This window comes from Eubalaena glacialis, chromosome 3 (genome assembly GCF_028564815.1).
Source record: "Eubalaena glacialis isolate mEubGla1 chromosome 3, mEubGla1.1.hap2.+ XY, whole genome shotgun sequence".
Lineage (NCBI taxonomy): Eukaryota > Metazoa > Chordata > Mammalia > Artiodactyla > Balaenidae > Eubalaena > Eubalaena glacialis.
The window spans coordinates 14,886,629-14,906,840 of record NC_083718.1 but is presented as its reverse complement, the minus strand read 5'-3'; the positions used below and the strand labels follow the sequence as shown (position 1 = coordinate 14,906,840).

General features: G+C 40.9%; 1 protein-coding gene across 1 annotated transcript in view; it reads left to right on the top strand.

Annotated features, from left to right (window-relative positions):
- USH2A (usherin) overlaps positions 1-20,212 on the top strand; it is a 795,289-nt gene that overhangs the window by 750,810 nt on the left and 24,267 nt on the right. Inside the window, exons 67-69 of the mRNA XM_061185303.1 lie at positions 4,507-4,683; positions 6,071-6,154; positions 7,897-8,141. Of these exons, the coding sequence (XP_061041286.1) occupies positions 4,507-4,683; positions 6,071-6,154; positions 7,897-8,141 (506 nt within the window). The remainder of the gene's footprint in view (positions 1-4,506; positions 4,684-6,070; positions 6,155-7,896; positions 8,142-20,212) is intronic.

The following is a 20,212-nucleotide window of genomic DNA, read 5'->3' as shown; positions in this document are numbered from 1 at the left end:
TGGCAGGAAGGGGTGGTCCTTCCATCTGAAATAAACCTGCCTCTTGTGCTTTGAGTACCACCTCCTTCACTACTATTCATCCTTTTTCTATCCTTAACCTTCAGTGTATCACTGTTGCTTCTATCTTTCTAATGTTAAAGCAAACAGGCTCCATTTCCCCTCTGGTTCCTGCCTCGGCTCCTCCCCACAGAGCACAGCTCTTCTAAAGAATGGTCTTCAAGTGCTTTCCCATTTTCTTTCTTCCCACATGTTCTTTAACTTCCTCCACACTGATTTCCACCTCATCCCTTCATGAAAATCTCTTCCTAAATTTGCCCTTGACCTCCACACTGATAATCCAGTGGGCTTTTTTCACCAGTAATCACGTTGACTTCTTGGGAACATTCAACGTGATTGAAGCCTCAATCCTTGGTAAAAAGTGGATCCCCTTAGTTTTCATGACAAGTCTCTCCTGGGAAACCTGCGTCTTTGGATGTTCAGTGTTAGTCAACTTTGTCGGTTGATCTTCCACCAACCAAGGTTTTTAAGCCTCAACCCTAAACTTTCTCTGCTCACACTTTCCCTTTTATCCCCTTCCTTCTTTTTTCCTCTCCTTCCTGCCTCACCTCTTCCCTCTTCAGGTGAGTTCATCTCCTCCAAGGCTTCAGTTCTGAAGGCTGACTCCCAAATGGTCACCTCCTCCCCAAGCTCCCTGTTTGAAATCCAGACCCACACACCCAGCTTCCTCACCTCCCTTTGAACTTCTCATAACCAGCTTGAGTTGGGCAGACCCCCGACAGTGGGCGCATCTTTCCCCTTAAATGTGCACTTCCTTTGGCTCTCATTCTCTCCATTTTATCTCCAGCACTGGGCAGAGTGTCTTAGATACCCAAAATGTGTTGTTTAGTGAGTGAGTGAATGCATCCAGAACGTCTCACGTTTATTGTTGCCACCACACAATCAGTGTCCTTTGTCACCCAAGCTATAATCAAAGCAAAGTGTAATCGTTCTTCATAACGTCTACTGCCTAATTGTGTAACCTCCTTTACCTTTTGGCCTATTCCTCTCACTATCCTCCCTTCACAAACCCAAAAAGAACTGTGAGAAACATTTATTCCTGAAATGAAAGTGTAGTCAAATGAATTCTGACTTAATAAAAAACGCTACTCCATACGAGGAATGGGACGAAACACCACCACCATCTTTGAGAAGCAATTACCGTTTACAATACAGACTGTCCCTTATGTACAATAGTTTGACTTCACGATGGTGTCAAAGTGATACACGTTCAGTAGAAACTATACTTCAAACTTGGAATTTTGATCTTTGTCAGGCTAGCGATCTGTAGTATGATTCTCTCTCGTGATGCTGAGGGCAGCTCCCAGTCAGCCATGCCATCAAAAGGGTAAACAACCAATACACTTACAACCATTCTGTACCCGACACCCATTCTGTTTTTCACTTTCAGTACAGTTTTCAATAAATTATAGGAGATACTCAACCGTTTATTATAAAATAGACTTTGCATTAAATGATTTCTGCCCAGTAGGCTAATGTAAGTGTTCTGAGCACACTTAAGGTAGGCTAGGCTAAGCTATGATGTTTGGTAGCTTAGGTGTATTAAATGCATTTTCAACTTAGGATATTTTCAATTTATGATGGGTTTATCGGGCATAACCCCATCCTAAGTCAAGGGAGATCTGTATATTTATAAGCCAATTTTGCTAATTATTCCAGGTTTTGTGTGTGTATCACCAGAAGGCCAGGCCAAAACAGCTATGTGAGGTTTGCAGGTTATCACCAATTCTCTTTTTCAACATGAAACTCAGTTTTTGCCAGACATTTTCCCCTTATGCTGGAAGAACAGAATGAACAGATTTAAGATGTCCTGCCTTTCTATTCTTCCTTAACATTGAAGAAGTGGCTGAAGGTTGCAGTAGCACTGAAGGAGAAAGGGTTCTCTTAATCTGTTTACTGGATCCACAGACATGGAAAAACACAATAGTTGACTGGCTATTGTATGGGGTTTAAATACCATTTATGTTCCTTTTAACTCATTATACAAACTAGCAGAAAATGTGGCTCGAAGAATACAAACCAGAAGATGCTTTGAAAATAGTATTTGCAATTTTATATAAACGTGATCAGAAAAGGGTCTAAAGAAGCATTAGCAACATATTCTGCCCCCTCTGCCTGAATTACACCTGCAGTGGAAGAGCAGAAGTGAGGTGTAAATGTTTAACAACTGGCCTCCATGAAAGAAAAATGTCCTGATTTGAAGTGCTCACCAATTTCCATGGTGTAAGTACTCCTACTTGGCTGATTTCAAGTTGCCAACGTGACAGCACTGAACACAGAGTTGGGAATAGATCGTGTACCATTATATAATATTTCCACCATCCAGATACAATAGATTTAAACAGCATGAGAGCATAGATAATAAAAGGTAGTGAAATAATTAAGAAGTTACAGAGTTTTAATATTTATTACCTTTGTTTTAATATAATTTATTTAGGTTTATATGATTTAATTTTTAATAGTGGCTGGGTTTAATAACCAACTCACAGAATTCCTGAATATTTAACAATCAGGATGAACCACTCACCACTGAAGGGCACCCATAAACTGAATTAGTAAATCATGCTCCTTTAAATAAATGTGTACTGATTATAACAAAAAAACAAGGGCTTTGGTGTTAAGCAGGCCTGGGTTCAGATCCTTTGTCCCCTACCAGCTACTGACATTAAGCAGATTATTTGATCTCTCTAAACCTTAGTCTCCTCACATGAAAAATTAGGAACTAATTCTTACAAGATTGTTTTGAGGATTAAATGAAATAAAGTACATCAAGTACTTTATTGTACTTGCATTGTACTACTATATTGGCATAGTAGCTGTTATCATTTTCTCAGTCTTCAAATCCGTTATTCCTGATTATTTTGATAGTTTGATCACTCTTTTTCCTCAGGAAGATCTCCAAATCCTGCAAGGCAAATAAAGCCCCTACCTTTCTATTTTTCTACTATTTACAAGCCTTCTCCTTGTCTGTACTGTTATGATGTAGGGGAGAAGTGGAAATGTACCGAAATTAAGTGACAGAGGGAAGCCACAGACAAATACAATAGTATGTTCCATTGTGATATTAGGCACAATTTGTGTTAAAAAAAAAAAAAAGTATTTAAAGAGGGCTTGATAGCTCTTGTTTCAGTATTTGCAGAAAAATTTTCCTATGACTTTATGAAAATATCTTATTTTAAAAGATGAGAATCAAATTTGTCTTCATGGTTGAATCTTATGATCACAAAAGCATAATTATTCCTTATTTTGTTATATTTCCTCACATCAGCAACAGATGGATTTAATTTTTAAAGGAAAAAAGGGTGTCCAATTTATTTCTACCACTCTTTTTTTTTTTCTTAAAAGCCAATTTCATATATAGCTGGATCTTAATGCTCTTACAAATGTATTGATTATTTTGGAGAAAATGAGATCTCATGAAATAAATCTCTTCTGACTTGACAAGATGATATGGTATCCCTTCATTTGTTCCTACAAAAATGATTCATTTAAAAGATGAGCCTCAGTTAAGGATTATTCTTCCTTTATTTTAGTAAGGAGTTGAAAAATGAAAAGGGCTCATTCCTGTTAAATGCACGGAAAGTTGCTTCTCTATCTGACATAATACTTAGGAGACCTGAGCTTGATTATATACTAATGTACTGTGCTATTGATTGATTAGTCAGGACAATGAATTATTATACTCGAATTGCTATTTGCAAGGCTTTTTAACTATCTTAGAAAACAAACGAACGGTTCAAGAAAAAGCTTTAAAAATAAATGGGTGCCAAAAGAACATAATTCACCATCTAAGCAGTTTAGTTAGGAGAAAATAAAATATTAACTTCATCTAGTCCTTGGGGCTTTGTAGCAATAAATATTGATTTGATATGAAAAATAGCTATCCACTGTAGTTAATAGTGTTAAGGATACTTTACCTGTTAAAAGAAGGAAAATGCAACAAAATATGAGCTCCGGGGCTATGCTGATGAGCAGAACCATTGTATGTTAATAGTTGTATTTCATAAAACACCACTCTCCATTGATTTTTTTTTTGGAAAGCAGGTGCAACATTGCTGAGAAAGCATTTCACATGTGTTCCCATGGTTTTCTTTTCACCCCCAAAGCCAGGTTTTTCCTTTAAGCAGTAAGGGAAATAGGAAGGGTTCCAGCAAGGACAAAAAAAATGTGTGCTCATATTTTAAAATAAAAAGCACACACACACCACACTATTTTTAGAACTTACAACCTTCTCCCACATATTTTTAGAACTTAGAACCTTCTCCCACTTATTTTTAGAACTTAGAAACTTCTTCCACCTATTTTTAGAACTTGCAACCTTCTCTCAACTATTTTTAGAACTAGAACCTTCGTCCAACTATTTTTAGAACTTGCAACCGTCTCTCAACTATTTTTAGAACTATAACCTTCGTCCAACTATTTTTAGAACTTACATCCTTCTCCTCACAGTGCCCCAGTACCGTGCCCCTTTCTCGGTGGACAGCAATCTATCCGTGGTATGTGTGGACTGGAGTGGCTCCTTCCTGCTGAACGGGCGGCTGAAGGAGTTCGTCTTGACCGATGGAGGGCAGCGCGTGTACAGTGGCCTCGACACCACCCTCTACATCCCAAAGACCGCGGACAGAAGTGAGTTTCCCGCTCCCATTTCTCAGGGCACAAGAAGCTGGGTTTCCCAGCTTTCCGAGATGCTCAATCTGACGATCTGAAAGGTGACCTCAGATGGTCATCATTAACATGTCCTGGGTTAAGCGGTCACTTCTCGTGGGAAAGCGACTGCTCGGCGTCAATCAGGTTTTCCTGATGACCCTTCTGATGTGGTCCTCTGAGCACTGCCTCTGCTGACGTGAGGGTCCCCAGGAACAAGACCAGAGGGCACGTTATGTACGCTAGAGAAATAAAACCCACAGGCAAAGAGTACCCCAAATAATACACTTTTAGGGACTTCGGAGACTTTCTCGATGCATCCACAGCCTCCAGAGAGCGTAATCAGGCCATGACCATCCCCAAATCTTAGACCCTGAGTGAGGGCTTTCCTTAACCAACATCGGTATCTGTTCTTGAAATAACATCGCTCTTCCCTCTAAAACTGAATACTTTCTCCCTATTTAATTACATGTCCTTCTTCTGTTTGTCTTGTTTTTAAATTGAAATGAGAAAAAGCTTTTCAAGATACTAAGTATTTTCTAATGATCAACATGGCCACAGGACCAATAGATGTGAGGCCCTTTTGGGCAATCCGGTTTTATACAATGAATTCATTAGTGGTTGATTTTTTAGTTTCCTTGAAAATATGTACTATTTATTTTGGCTAAAAGGGGCAGGTAAACAATGAGCTCCAGCATTGCATTTACAGCATTTGAAACTTATCAGTAACATTTTTACAACAATTCAGCTACGCATTTTCATGGTCACAGTTCTTGGTCACCTGGGCAGTTTGTTGTGATGGGGAGATGGCCTGAAAGTTGGGAAATACGGGTTCTACCCCTGGCCACGCCTCTAATCATCTGTGTGACCTTACAAGACTCACTTCCCTCAGGCTCCTGGCTACTGTAAGAGGTATTTAGACCATTTGATTTCCCAGATCCCTGTTGAGCCTTCCCGCTTAGTAGGAAACTCTGGGTTGCCTAGTGAAAGGAACACCTGTAAGTTTTAAAGGAACAGGTTCAGATTATATGCAGAACAAGATACACTCTGTGAATTAGCCTTTATTCTTCAGATAATTCTTTTCCTTTGCTATATAATCTCTAAACTTCTTTAGTTCTGTTACATATATATGTTATTATATAGGTAACATATATGTAATAACATATATGTTATATACGTTATTACACTAATGATAGCTGTTTTTCTTGATAGTTTTTAAGTTAGAAATAAGTTTGCATAGTAGGTAAAACCTCATAACTTGATGTGGAACCCTGCTTTCAGACTTCTTCGTGCTATAATACATTGCTTTTCTGAAACTGTGCCCACTATTTGTAGATGTTGAATAACTGACTCATTTACCTTTGTCTAGCTTTCTTTTTCCAGGTCATCTGCACTACAGATGAAGGAAGTGTTAAGACACCTTTGATTCAGTATGATACCAGCACTGGATTTGGTAAACATTTAACTCAAATCATATTTAGTGTAGTATCTACTCATTTTCCTAAAGAAACATGCATGTTTGTTTATACCTATTTGTGTTTGTTTATACATACATGTTTGTTTATACATATGTATCTACACATCTTAGCATACACCATATGGAAGAAATTGTGTTAAGTGTTGTAAGAATTTTTTTAAGTCCTCTTGAAACTTACATTAGGCAAGGAGTTAGGGTAAACTCTTAAAATGCCAAATCATTGAATTGTAGATGCAGAGAGATATGACTAAAGTTCTCTCCTAACCACAAATTCTGTCAATAAAGAGCTATATGAATTTGTGCACCCAAAAAAGTGAAGTTATAGAGGAAGTCAGAGGAAAGAGAAAATACTCTAATGACAATTTGTGTTGATAATAACGATAATATTCCAGATTCAGAGTTAGGGTTAGCAAAGTGTAGCCCCCCCTCTCATGGAGTTCAAATTTTAATTTTAGTCACCTTCTCTCCCTCCCTTAAACATCCTCACCCCTGTGCTAAATGCTTCCCCTTCAATCAACTTCCCCTGACAATGTGGGTGTGAAGGCCAAGCAGGCCCATCCGGTCCTAGAGGGGCTGAAAAGGGGGAAGGCTGTCAACAGAGTAGGCGTTTACAGCTGTGTCTGTTCTTCCTCTTGGCCATGAGCATTGGCTTTAGAAGAGCAGCTCCCTGGCCCTCCGCTGCATGCCAGCCTGCATGGCGGCTGCGTGGATCCAGAGGCTTCTGAGCTGGTGCTAGCAAAGGGCTTGGATGGAGAGGATCTCTGAGACTTTCTCCCACTCAGATTGCCAGGCCGACGGCGATTCCACAGCTTAACGCTGTTCTGCAGTGATCCCATAAGCCTTTCCGAGTCTGCCCCGCTCATTCCAGCTTTCCCACATCCACAGACTTGACAATCCTGCTACGCCCCATCCTTCGATCCTTCATCCCTGGAAAACCCTTACTTAGCACAGGGACTGGCACATGGTAAATGCTCATTAAATGTGAGCTACGTCTATCAGCCTCATGTGCAGAGAATCACATCAACTGAACTCTCAACACCTGAATAGAAATCAAAGGTAAGTGGTCCCTTTGCTAAAGGATTTCCATCCCTAGGAAGCTCTCCCAGGGCATTTGAGTGATGACTTGCAGAGCTTTCGTTACTTAACAGAGAGGCCAGAGTACAAGAAGTACTATAAAGACCACATGTTAGTGAGCACAAGCTGTTGACATCCCAATGGAAAATGGTATCTGACGTCTCAAAATCCAGTTTGCAAGAAACTTCGCAGGAACAGGGCAGTTGCATGAAGTGAGGGGACCCTGGATCCACACAGCATTGACTGTGTATGTCATGGGGTTTCTGTAGCAATATTAGTCTGGGATCCAACCCTCACATGAGCCCAGAAAGGACTTTGCTCCCCAGGCATACAGCTGTGAAGTAAGCTTTTCCCAAGGTTACTTTGGTAACCCTCTTAAAAATCCCTTCATCCTCCCTCCAACTGTATTTCCCAGGAGGGTGCCAAGGCAGCTGCAATTTACAACCTGAGAGGTGTCAGCAAGGTCTCCCAAGGGCTGTAAGCTTCTCCTTACACCCACCGACCCACTGCACCATTTCCCCAGCCTGAACACAAGTGCAACAAAGCACTATACATGCCTTTCTAATTTATTAAACAACAGAGCAAGAAATCACAGAATTGCCTTCTGAAATAATGTTTCCCTTTTCTGTCCCTGGGTTTCGCAGGCCTGGTGCTGACAACTCCTGGAGAAAAGAAAGGATCAGGGAGCAAAAGCACGGAGTTCTACAGCGAGTTATGGTTCATAGTGTTAATGGCAATGCTGGGCTTGATCTTGTTGGCCATTTTTCTGTCCCTGATACTACAGAGAAAAATCCACAAAGAACCATATATAAGAGAGAGGCCTCCTTTAGTGCCTCTTCCAAAGCGGATGTCTCCATTGAATGTATACCCACCGGGGGAAACCCATATGGTATGTCTCTAAAGGCGGCCTCATTTCTCTATTACTAGACTAAAATATTTGTTTGTATTTAGAAGGAAATATTTTCAGAGCCATAGTAGCAAGGGACTAGATGACACTTACGTTTGGCTAAATGTGGGGACCAAGGGAGACTAACCCTAGAGGAACATTCTCAACTTTGGCTGCACGTTAGAATCACCTGGTGCTACAGACTGAATATTTGTGTCCCCCCAAAATTCATGTGTTGAAACCCTAATCCCAAGTGTGATGGTATATGGGGATAGGGCATTTGGGAGGTAGTTAGGTCATGAGGGTGGAGCCCTCATGAATGGGATTAGTGCCCTTATAAAGAGACCCCCCCCAGAGAGCTCCCTTGTCCTTTCCACCATGTGAGGACCAGGAAGTGGGCCCGCACCAGACACCCAATCTGCCGGCACCTTGATCTTGGACTTCCCAGCCTCCAGAATTTAAGAAATAAATTTCTGTTGCCTCTAGGTCACCCAGCCCATGGTATTCTGTTATAGCAGCCCTAACGGGCTCAGACATCTGGGAAAGTTTTTAAAATACCGATACCTGGGCCTTATCCCAGAAATTCTGATTTCATTGGCCTTGGATGGGGCCTGGGGATTGGTATTCTTTTTTTAACTCCGAAAGTGATTCTAATGTGCACCAGGGGTGAGTATTTCTGCTTTGTAGTTGTAAGTCAGGGGATGGTGGAGGAGAGTGGTATATTGAAATCACCTGGAGAATTTATAGGTTATATTACTGTGTAACTTGGGGAATTAGAAATAAAAGGGGAGATAGGGAAGGACTTAAGTGCCAGCAGTGCTGGGTCTGTTCTTGACCCTGACACCCTGCGCCAGTGCGGATGGATGACTCCTTGTGGCTCCAGACCACCTACTGCCAAGATAGAGGTCAGGCAAAGATCTGGGGGGTAAAGGTCACATGGAGGGTGACACAAGGCATCGCTGCACCAAGCACTCATTGAAGAGGTAAAAGGTGACTGAATCCCATGGTGCAGTTTGGCATGGGGCTGTGTCTACCTGGGCAAGGAAAGGCTGTCATTTATAAATCCCCCAGGTACCAGTCTGCTCCCCAAACTGTGTGCCAAAATGCATCTGCCTGAGGGGACCCCTTTTCCCCAGTTTGCACAAAGGTTCTATATGAGCTAGTGGCCACCCTGTGTAGCTGAAATTCTGATCACCAATTCCAATGTGTAGGGAGGCTTTCCACACCAACAGGCAATTCTGTGACACCAGCTGGGTGTCCTACAGTTCAACTAAATTCTGACACTGTCTACCCAGAGATAGCATCAGATTCCACAGGGGAAGGGCTTAGTCCTACAAGACTCTTGTCCCCTCTGTGTCCCCTTCCCCGCCAACCTCAGAGGCCAATCACAAGTCCAGATTGTCACCTGTGCTTCTGACCTACTGGCTACAGATTGGAGGTTCCAATGACCAAATCCTTGGGTTTCTTAATTCGTTAACGAATTTAATGCACAGTAACGAATTTTAAATTTGTTAACATTTTCAAGATCACAAAGCATAAATTGAGTCCAGCTAAGTTCAAGTGCGGGTTCTACTTGTACAGTCAGCCCTATATATCTACAGATTCCACACCCACAGACACAGAGGGCTGACCATGAGAATTGAACATCCTCGGATTTTGGTACCCATGGGAGGGAGTCCTGGAGCCAAACCCCCTTGGATACCGAGGGACAATTGTAATTACTGGCTTTGCAGATCCTTTCATTCTCTGCAATACTAAACAAATAATGCAGTATCACCTCAACACTTAGCAATTAGTTTCTACTCACTGAGTGGTTTAAATCGCTGAACTCTTATATTATGAAAATGCATCTCCAGATAGTATTAATGTGTGGGTATGATTATACTGTCCTTGGAGAAACATAAAGAATTTGGGTTTGGGGTTTTTTTTTTTAATTTTATTGAAGTATAGTTGATTTACAATGTTGTGTTAATTTCTGCTATAGAGCAAAGTGATTCAGTTATACATATATATATTCTTTTTCATATTTTTTCGATTGTGGTTTATCAAAAGATATTGAATATAGTTCTCCTGCTGTACAGTAGGCACTTGTTGTTTATCCATCCTATATACAATAGTTTGAATCTGCTAATCCCAAACTTCCAATCCTTACCTCCCCCATCGCCCTGCCCCTTGGCAACCACAAGTCTGTTCTCTGTGTCCTTGAGTCTGTTTCTGTTTCATAGATAAGTTCATTTGTGTCATATTTTAGATTCCATCATAAGTGATACCATATGATATTTGTCTTTCTCTTCTGACTTACTTTGCTTAGTAGGTTAATCTCTAGGTCCATCCATGTTGCTGCAAATGGCATTATTTCATTCTTGTTTATGGCTGAGTAATATTCTCTTATATAAATATAGCACTCTTCTTTATCCATGCATCTGTCAATGGACATGTAGGTTGTTTCCATGTTTTGGGTATTGTAAATAGTGCTTTTATGAACATTGGGCTGCATGTATCTTTTCGAATTAGAGTTTTGTCCTGATATATGCCCAGGAGTGGGATTGCTGGATCATATGGCAACTCTATTTTTAGTTTTTGAGGACCATCCATACTGTTTTTTATAGTGGCTGCACTGATTTACATTCCCACCAACAGTGTAGGAGGGTTCCCTTTTCTATACTCGCCCTCCAGAACTTGTTATTTTTAGACTTTTTAATGATGACTAGTCTGTCCAGTGTGAGGTGGTACCTCACTGTAGTTTTGATTTGCATTTCTCAAATAATTAGCGATGTTGAGCATCTTTTCATGTGCCTGTTGGACATGTGTATGTCTTCTTTGGAGAAATGTCTACTGCGGTCTTCAGCCCACTTTTCAGTTAGGTTGTCTGTTTTTTTTATTATTAAGTTGTATGACCTGTTTGTATATTTTGTAAATTAAGCCCTTATCATTTGCATCATTTGCAAATATTTTCTCCCAGTCCATAGGTTGTCTTTTCATTTTATTTATGGTTTCCTTTGCTATGCAAAAGCTTATAAGTTTGATTAGGTCCCAATTAGTGACTTTTGCTTTTATTTTTTTTAACATCTTTATTGGAGTATAATTGCTTTACAATGTTGTGTTAGTTTCTGCTGTATAACAAAGTGAATCAGCTATATGTATACATATATCCCCATATCCCCTCCCTCTCGAGTCTCCCTCCCACCCACCCTATCACACTCTAAATGGTCACAAAGCACTGAGCTGATCTCCCTGTGCTATGCGGCTGCTTCCCACCAGCTATCTATTTTACATTTGGTAGTGTATGTATGTCAATGCTACTCTTTCACTTCGTCCCAGCTTACCCTTCCCCCTCCCCATGTCCTCAAGTCCATTCTCTACGTCTGTGTCTTTATTCCTGTCCTGTCCCTAGGTTCATCAGAACCATATTTTTTTTCTAGATTCCATATATATGTGTTAGCATACGGTATTTGTTTTTCTGACTTACTTCACTCTGTATGACAGACTCTAGGTCCATTCACCTCACTACAAGTAACTCAATTTTGTTTCTTTTTATGGCTGAGTAATATTCCATTGTATATACGTGCCACATCTTCTTTATCCATTCATCTGTTGATGGACACTTAGGTTGCTTCCATGTCCTGGCTATTGTAAATAGTGCTGAAATTAACATTGTGGTACATGACTCCTTTTGAATTATGGTTTTCTCTGGGTATATGCCCAGTAGTGGGATTGCTGGGTCATATGGTAATTCTATTTTTAGTTTTTTGAGGAACCTCCATACTGTTCTCCATAGTGGCTGTATCAATTTACATTCCCACCAGCAGTGCAAGAGGGTTCCCTTTTCTCCACACCCTCTCCAGCATTTGTTGTTTGCACATTTACTGATGATACCTATTCTAACCAGTGTGAGGTGATACCTCATTGTAGTTCTGATTTGCATTTCCCTAATGATTAGTGATGTTGAGCATCCTTTCATGTGTTTGTTGGCAATCTGTATATCTTCTTTGGAGAAATGTCTATTTAGGTCTTCTGCCCATTTTGGATTGGGTTATTTGTGTTTTTTATATTGAGCTGCATGAGCTGCTTCTATATTTTAGAGATTAATCCTTTGTCAGTTGACTCATTTGCAAATATTTTCTCCCATTCTGAGGGTTGTCTTTTCATCTTGTTTATGGTTTCCTTTGCTGTGCAAAAGGTTTTAAGTTTCATTAGATCCCATTTGTTTATTTTTGTTTTTATTACCATTGCAACAAAAAGAATAAAATACCTAGGAATAAACCTACCTAAGGAGACAAAAGACCTGTATGCAGAAAAATCTATAAGACACTGATGAAAGAAATTAAAGATGATACAAACAGATGGAGAGATATACCATGTTCTTGGATTGGAAGAATCAACACTGTGAAAATGACGATACTACCCAAAGCAATCTACAGATTCAATGCAATCCCTATCAAACTATTAATGGCATTTTTCACAGAACTAGAACAAAAAATTTCACAATCTGTATGGAAACACAAAAGACCCCGAATAGCCAAAGCAATCTTGAGAAAGAGAAATGGAGCTGGAGGTATCAGGCTCCCTGACTTCTGACTATACTACAAAGCTACAGTAATCAAGACAGTATGGTACTGGCACAAAAACATAAATATACATCAATGGATCAGGATAGAAACCCAGAGATAAACCCACGTACGTATGGTCACCTTATCTTTGATAAAGGAGGCAAGAATATACAGTGGAGAAAAGACAGCCTCTTCAATAAGTGGTGCTGGGAAAACTGGACAGCTACATGTAAAAGAATGAAATTAGAACACTTCCTAACACAATACACAAAAATAAACTCAAAATGGATTAAAGACCTAAATGTAAGACCAGACACTATAAAACTCTTAGAGGAAAGCATAGGAAGAACACTCTTTGACATAAATCACAGCAAGATCCGTTTTGCTTTAATTTTATTGCCTGGGGAGACTGACCTAAGAAAACATTAGTACAATTTATGTCAGAGTATGTTTGGCTTATGTTCTCTTCTAGGAGTTTTATGGTGTCATGTCTTATATTTAAATCTTTAAGCCATTTTGAGTTTATTTTTGTGTATGGTGTGAGGGTGTGTTCTAACTTCATTGAGTTTTATGCAGTTGTCCAACTTTCCCAACAGGACTTACTGAAAAGACTCTTTTTCCCATTGTATATTCTTGCCTCCTTTGTCGAAGATTAATTGACCATAGTTGTGTGGGTTTATTTCTGGCCTCTCTATTCAGTTCCATTGATACCTATGTCTTTTTGTGCCAATACCATGCTATTTGATTACTGTAGTTTTGTAGTATTGTTCCAACAACCTACTCCTTGGGTTCAATTAATTTGCTAGAAGAAGTCACAGAATCCAGAGAAACATTTTACTTGCTGGATCACCAGTTTCTTCTAAAAGGATATAAATCAGGAACAGCTGTTAGAAGAGATGCACAGAACTACAGATGGGGGAAGGACGCAGAGCTTCCATGCCCTCTCTGATCACTCCACTTTCCCAAAATCTCCACGTGTTCGCCAACCTGGAAGCTCTCTGAATGCCATTTTGGGGAGGGGGGTTTCTGGAGGCTTCATTACATAGACATGATTGATTAAATTATTGGCCACTGGTCATTGATTCAACCCCCATTCCTTCTCCTCTCCCTGGAGATCAGGGGGTTGGACTGAAATTTCCAACCCTCTAATCAGGGGGTTGGTTTCCCAGGCAACCAGTTGTCAACCTTAGGTGCAACCAAAAGTCACTTCATTAACATAACAAAAGACACTGGTGTCACGCTAATCATTTAGGAAATCCTAAGGATTTTTTTTTTTTAACATCTTTATTGGAGTATAATTGCTTTACAGTGGTGTGTTAGTTTCTGCTTTATAACAAAGTGAATCAGTTATACATATACATATGTTCCCATATCTCTTCCCTCTTGCATCTCCCTCCCTCCCACCCTCCCTATCCCACCCCTCTAGGTGGTCACAAAGCACCGAGCTGATCTCCCTGTGCTATGCGGTTGCTTCCCACTAGCTATCTGTTTTACATTTGGTAGTGTATATATGTCCATGCCACTCTCTCACTTTGTCACAGCTTACCCTTCCCCCTCCTCGTATCCTCAAGTCCATTCTCTAGTAGGTCTGTGTCTTTATTCCCGTCTTGCCACTAGGTTCTTCATGACCTTTTTTTTTTTTTCCTTAGATTCCATATATATGTGTTAGCATACTGTATTTGTTTTTCTCTTTCTGACTTACTTCACTCTGTATGACAGACTCTAACTCCATCCACCTCACTACAAATAACTCCATTTTATGGCTGAGTAATATCCCATTGTATATATGTGCCACATCTTCTTTATCCATTCATCCAATGATGGACACTTAGGTTGCTTCCATGTCCTGGCTATTGTAAATAGAGCTGCAATGAACATTTTGGTACATGACTCTTTTTGAATTATGGTTTTCTCAGGGTATATGCCCAGTACTGGGATTGCTGGGTCATATGGTAGTTCTATTTTTAGTTTTTTAAGGAACCTCCATACTGTTCTCCATAGTGGCTGTATCAATTTACATTCCCACCAACAGTGCAGGAGTGTTCCCTTTTCTCCACACCCTCTCCAGCATTTATTGTTTCTAGATTTTTTGATGATGGCCATTCTGACCGGTGTGAGATGATATCTCACTGTAGTTTTGATTTGCATTTCTCTAATGATTAATGATGTTAAGCATTCTTTCATGTGTTTGTTGGCAATCTGTATATCTTCTTTGGAGAACTGTCTATTTAGGTCTTCTGCCCATTTTTGGATTGGTTTGTTTGTTTTTTTGTTATTGAGCTGCATGAGCTGCTTGTAAATTTTGGAGATTAATCCTTTGTCAGTTGCTTCATTTGCAAATATTTTCTCCCATTCTGAGGGTTGTCTTTTGGTCTTGTTTATGGTTTCCTTTGCTGTGCAAAAGCTTTTAAGTTTCATTAAGTCCCATTTGTTTATTTTTGTTTTTATTTCCATTTCTCTAGGAGCTGGGTCAAAAAGGATCTTGCTGTGATTTATGTCATAGAGTGTTCTGCCTATGTTTTCCTCTAAGAGTTTGATAGTGTCTGGCCTTACATTTAGGTCTTTAATCCATTTTGAGTTTATTTTTGTGTATGGTGTCAGGGAGTGTTCTAATTTCATACTTCTACATGTACCTGTCCAATTTTCCCAGCACCACTTATTGAAGAGGCTGTCTTTTCTCCACTGTATATGCTTGCCTCCTTTGTGCCAGAAACGGTATGAAGACCTAATATATATCTTTCTCATTATAAATCAGTTATCACAGCAACACCCAAATAAAGCACAGAAACCTGGTCAAACTGCTTAAGTTTCAATACTTCAGAAAACAGAGATGCGGGAACGGTAGCATTGTCCACCTTCCATATCTCTTCAGTCTTCAAGGACACAGCAATGACAGAGGTCAATGCCCTGATGAAGCTGTATTGTGGCCAAGTAGCAGAATAGGTGGGGGCATGAGAGGGCAGCCGTTCCTCATAGACCCGTGGACTGTAGTGGATGCAGAGGCAGCCGGGGGAAAGTGACATGGTGGCGGGGAAGCAAGGAAGATGCCACCCACGTCCCTTAGCCTGGGCTCCCTCGCCATCCACATCTCCCCCTCCACTCTCCTGGCTCCGTCCTCCGAGGCTCCTTCCTCTCTGAGCACATCAGGCTCCTCCTGCGGGGCAGCTGCTGAATGCAGGGCTGTTGAGTGGGCAGTTCAGGCACTGGGGCTGTGTGCTTCTGTTCAGGGGAGAGCCCTGAGGAGGCTCTCACTGAGGGGCTGACACTGCAGAACTTTCCCTTGTTGGAGACGAATGTTCTCTCTCCGACGAGGCTGTGCTCTTAGACAGAGGATGCACCACTGCTGGAGGGAAGTGCATGGAAGAGCCAGGCAGGCCGGAGAGGTCTGTTAGGTGATCTGGGAAATGAGTTAAATCAACCCTGCGGTGCATCGAGTGTGTGGAGAAGGTGAATGGGATCACCTGGGTTTATCGACTCTGTAACATGACGTCCAGTTACAGGAAACTTACCCACAGACCAGTAGCATCCAGGACTGGGTTCAGTGATCAGTTCTGTCCCTCCATCCATCCCTACAGACCAGCCCCTCTGCCTCCTAGACCTTCCTGAGGAGGAATCCAGTTTTGCCCGTTTGGTTAGGTTAGTGATCAAGAAACAAGCAGGTCATCCCTGTGGGCAAGTTACACTTGACGGTTCCCTTGCTTGGAGTTATCCTGAGTCTTGTTAAGCTCTGTTTTGTCAAAGTGAGGCCCCTGAATATTGGTATCAGCGTCACATGGGAGGCTGACCTGAGTCTCAGAGGAAGAAACCTGAGAGTCTGCCATTGCCAGCAACCTTGGGAAGGCTGATGCTCCGTGAAGTTTGAGAACGGCCCTGGATGAATGAAAAGATAACACAGTTGCTGTGAGCAGTGTGTACAGTCCGATGACCAATAAAACCCGATTGGGGGTGGTGACTGCGTGATTCCACTTATATGAGGTATTTAAATAGTCAAACTCAAGGAAGCAAAGACTAGAATGGTGGTTGCCAGGGGCTGTGGGAGGGGGAAATGGGGAGTTGATAATGAACAGGTGGAAAGTTTCAGTTATGCAAGATGAAGTTCTAGAACTCTGCTGTACCACATGGCCCTACAGAGAACAGTGCTGTATTGGTGAGAGGGTAGATCTCTTACTGCAAGACAATAAAATTAAATTAAAAAACAAACAGGTGAGACTGCTGATGAGTCCTTGCAGTCCTGACAAGATCCAGGCCCAGCCCCCTGTGGGCCCGGACATAGGCTCCAGCTGGGAGGAGCAGGCAAAGGAATTCAAATTCCCTCCTCCTCTCCTCCCCTGACCACCCAGGCAAAGCAGAATGGCACCCACCTGATTGACCTCTGCCGAGGGGCCAGGACAGAGTGAGGAGGGGAAGGGGAGGAGACTGGCTGGCTATGGGGGCTCTGGGCCCAGAGAAGGGGCTGGTCATCAGAAGGGAGGGTGCTACTTGCAGGCCCTGGAGCATTCCCAGAGGTGAAATGTGGGGTATACCGGGGTACCAGGCAGTGTTCCCCAACCCATTGAGTCACAGTTTAACTCTACCCAGTGGACAAAAGTTACTTACAAGCTTGCTTTTCTAAAACCTCTTTGAAACTAAACTGCTCTCACAATGTTGGAGAGCTGGATGATTATTAGCAAAGGTTAGTCAAACTAAAGAGGAGACACTTTGCATTAATAGAACAAAAGGAAGAGCTGATGTGGATGTCCGTGGGCTCTGGAACCCGCAGGTATGAATCTGAATAGGAGCAAGCTGCATTCTGTTTCCCAGACTGAGTAGGTCAATGCTAGCTACCCCTACAGCGCGCGCGCACACACACACACACACACACACACACACACACACACACAGAGTCATCTGACAAGCCCTGGTTTCAGGGCTGCTGTAAACCTGTCCCAGGCACTCCTGTCCTCTGAACAGGTAAGATACTCTTTAACATCAGAGACAAATTGGTAGAAGGCTTTTCAGCTCAACCCTGAACAGAGAAAAATGGGGCAGAGGTGCCAGAGAAAGGGAGAACTTTTTCTATTGTTTAATTCTAAATGTGTTAACATTTTCAAGATCACTCAACATAAATTGAGTCCAGCTAAGTTTAAGTGTAGGTTTTACTTGTACAGTCAGCCCTATGAGTCTACATGTTCCACACCCACAGACACAGAAAGCTGATTATAGGACTGGAGCATCTTTGGATTCTGGTACCCATGGCAGGGTCCTGCAGCCAACCCCCCTTGGATACTGAGAGACAATTGTAATGTAATTACTGGCTTGCAGATCCTTTCATTCTCTGCAATACTAAACAAATAATGCAGTGTTACCGTGGTACTAAGCACTTAGTTTCTACTCACCGAGCAGTTTAAATTGCAGAACTCTTTATAGATATGAAAATGCATCTCCAGGTAGTATTAATGTGTGGGTATGATTATGCTATTCTTGGAGAAACACAAAGAACTTGTTTTCGTTTTTTTTTAAATTTTATTGAAGTAGAGTTGATTTATCGTGTTGTGTTCATTTCTGCTGTACAGCAAAGTGATTCAGTTTTATACACACACACACATTTTTTTATATTCATTTCCATTATGGCTTATCTGAGGATATTGAATATAGTTCCCTGTACTGTAAAGTAGGGCTTTGTGGTTTATTCATCACATATAAAATAGTTTGCATCTGCTAATCCCAAACTCCCCATCCATCCCTCCCCAACGCCCCTCCCCATTGGCAACCACAAGTCCGTTCTCTATGTCTGTGAGTCTGTTTCTGTTTTGTATATAGGTTCATTTGTTTTGTATTTTAGGATCCATCATAAGTGATATATGGTGTTTGTCTTTCACTTTTTGGCTTACTTCGCTTAGTATCATAATCTCTCGGCCCATCCATGTTGCTGCAAATGGCATTATTTTATTCTCTATTATGGCTGAGTAATATTCCATTGTATAAATATACCACATCTTCCTTATCCACACATCTGTCCAGGGACATTTAGGTTGTTTCCATGTCTTGGATATTGTACATAGTGCTGCTATGAACATTGTGGTGCATGTATCTTTTCGAATTAGAGTTTTGTCTGGATATATGCCCTGGAGCGGGATTGCTGGATCATATAGCAACTCTATTTTTAGTTTTTTGAGGAACCTCCATACTGTTTTCCATAGTGGCTGCACCAACTGACATTCCCACCAAGAATGTAAGAGGGTTCCCTTTTCTCCACACCCCCTCCAGCAGTTGTTATTTGTAGACTTTTTAATGATGACCATTCTGACCTTTGTTAGATGGTACTTCATTGTAGTTTTGATTACCATTTCTCTAATAACTAGTGAATATGAGCATCTTTTCATGTGCCTCTTGGCCAGCCGTATGTCTTCTTTGGAGATATGTCTATTTAGGTCTTCTGCCCATCTTTTGATTAGGTTGTTTTATTTTTATTTATTTAATTATTATTATTATTATTTTGTGTGTGTGTGTGTGCTGCACTGTGCGGCTTGCAGTATTTTAGTTCCCTGACCAGGGACTGAAATTGGGCCACAGCAGTGAAAGCACCAATCCTAACCCCTGGACCACCAGGGAAGTTCTGGGGTTGTTTGTTTTTTCGCACTGAGTTGTATGAGCTGTTTGTACATTTTAGAAATTAAGCCCTTATCGGTCGCATCATTTGCAAATATTTTCTCCCAGACTGTAGGTTGTCTTTCTGTTTGGTTTATGATTTCATTTGCTGTGCAAAAGCTTATAAGTTTGATTAGGTCCCATTTGTTTATTTTTGCTTTTATTTCTATTGCCTTGGGAGACTGACCTAAAAAAAATCAGTATGATTTATGATTTTAGATCAGAAAATGCTTTGCCTATGTTCCCTTCTAGGAGTTTTTTGGTGTCGTGTCTTATATTTAAGTCTATAAGCCATTTTGAGTTTATTTTTGTATATGGTGTGAGGGTGTGTTCTAACTTCATTGATTTACATGCAGCCGTCCAACTTTCCCGACACCACTAGCTGAAGAGACTGTCTTTTCCCCATTGTATATTCTTGCCTCCTTTGTCGAAGATTAATTGACCATAGGTGTGTGAGTTTATTTCTGGGCTCTCTATTCTGTTCCATTGATCCATATGTCTTTTTGTGCCAGTACCACACTGTTTTGATTACTGTTGCTTTGTAGTATTGTCTGAAATCTTGGAGGGTTATGCCTCCTACTGTTTTCTTTTTCCTCAAGATTGCTTTGGCAAGTCTGGGTGTTTTATGGTTCCATATAAATTTTAGTATTATTTGATCTAGTTCAGTGAAAAATGTCATGGGTAATTTGATAGGGATCGCATTAAATCTGTAGATTGCTTTGGATAGTATGGCCATTTTAACAATATTATTTCTTCCAATCCAAGAGCATGGAATGTCTTTCCAATTCTTTGAATCATCTTGAATTTACTTTATTAATGTTTTGTATTTCTCAGCATGTAAGTCTTTCATCTCCTTGGTAAGGTTTATTCCTAAGTATTTTTTTTTTTGATGCAACT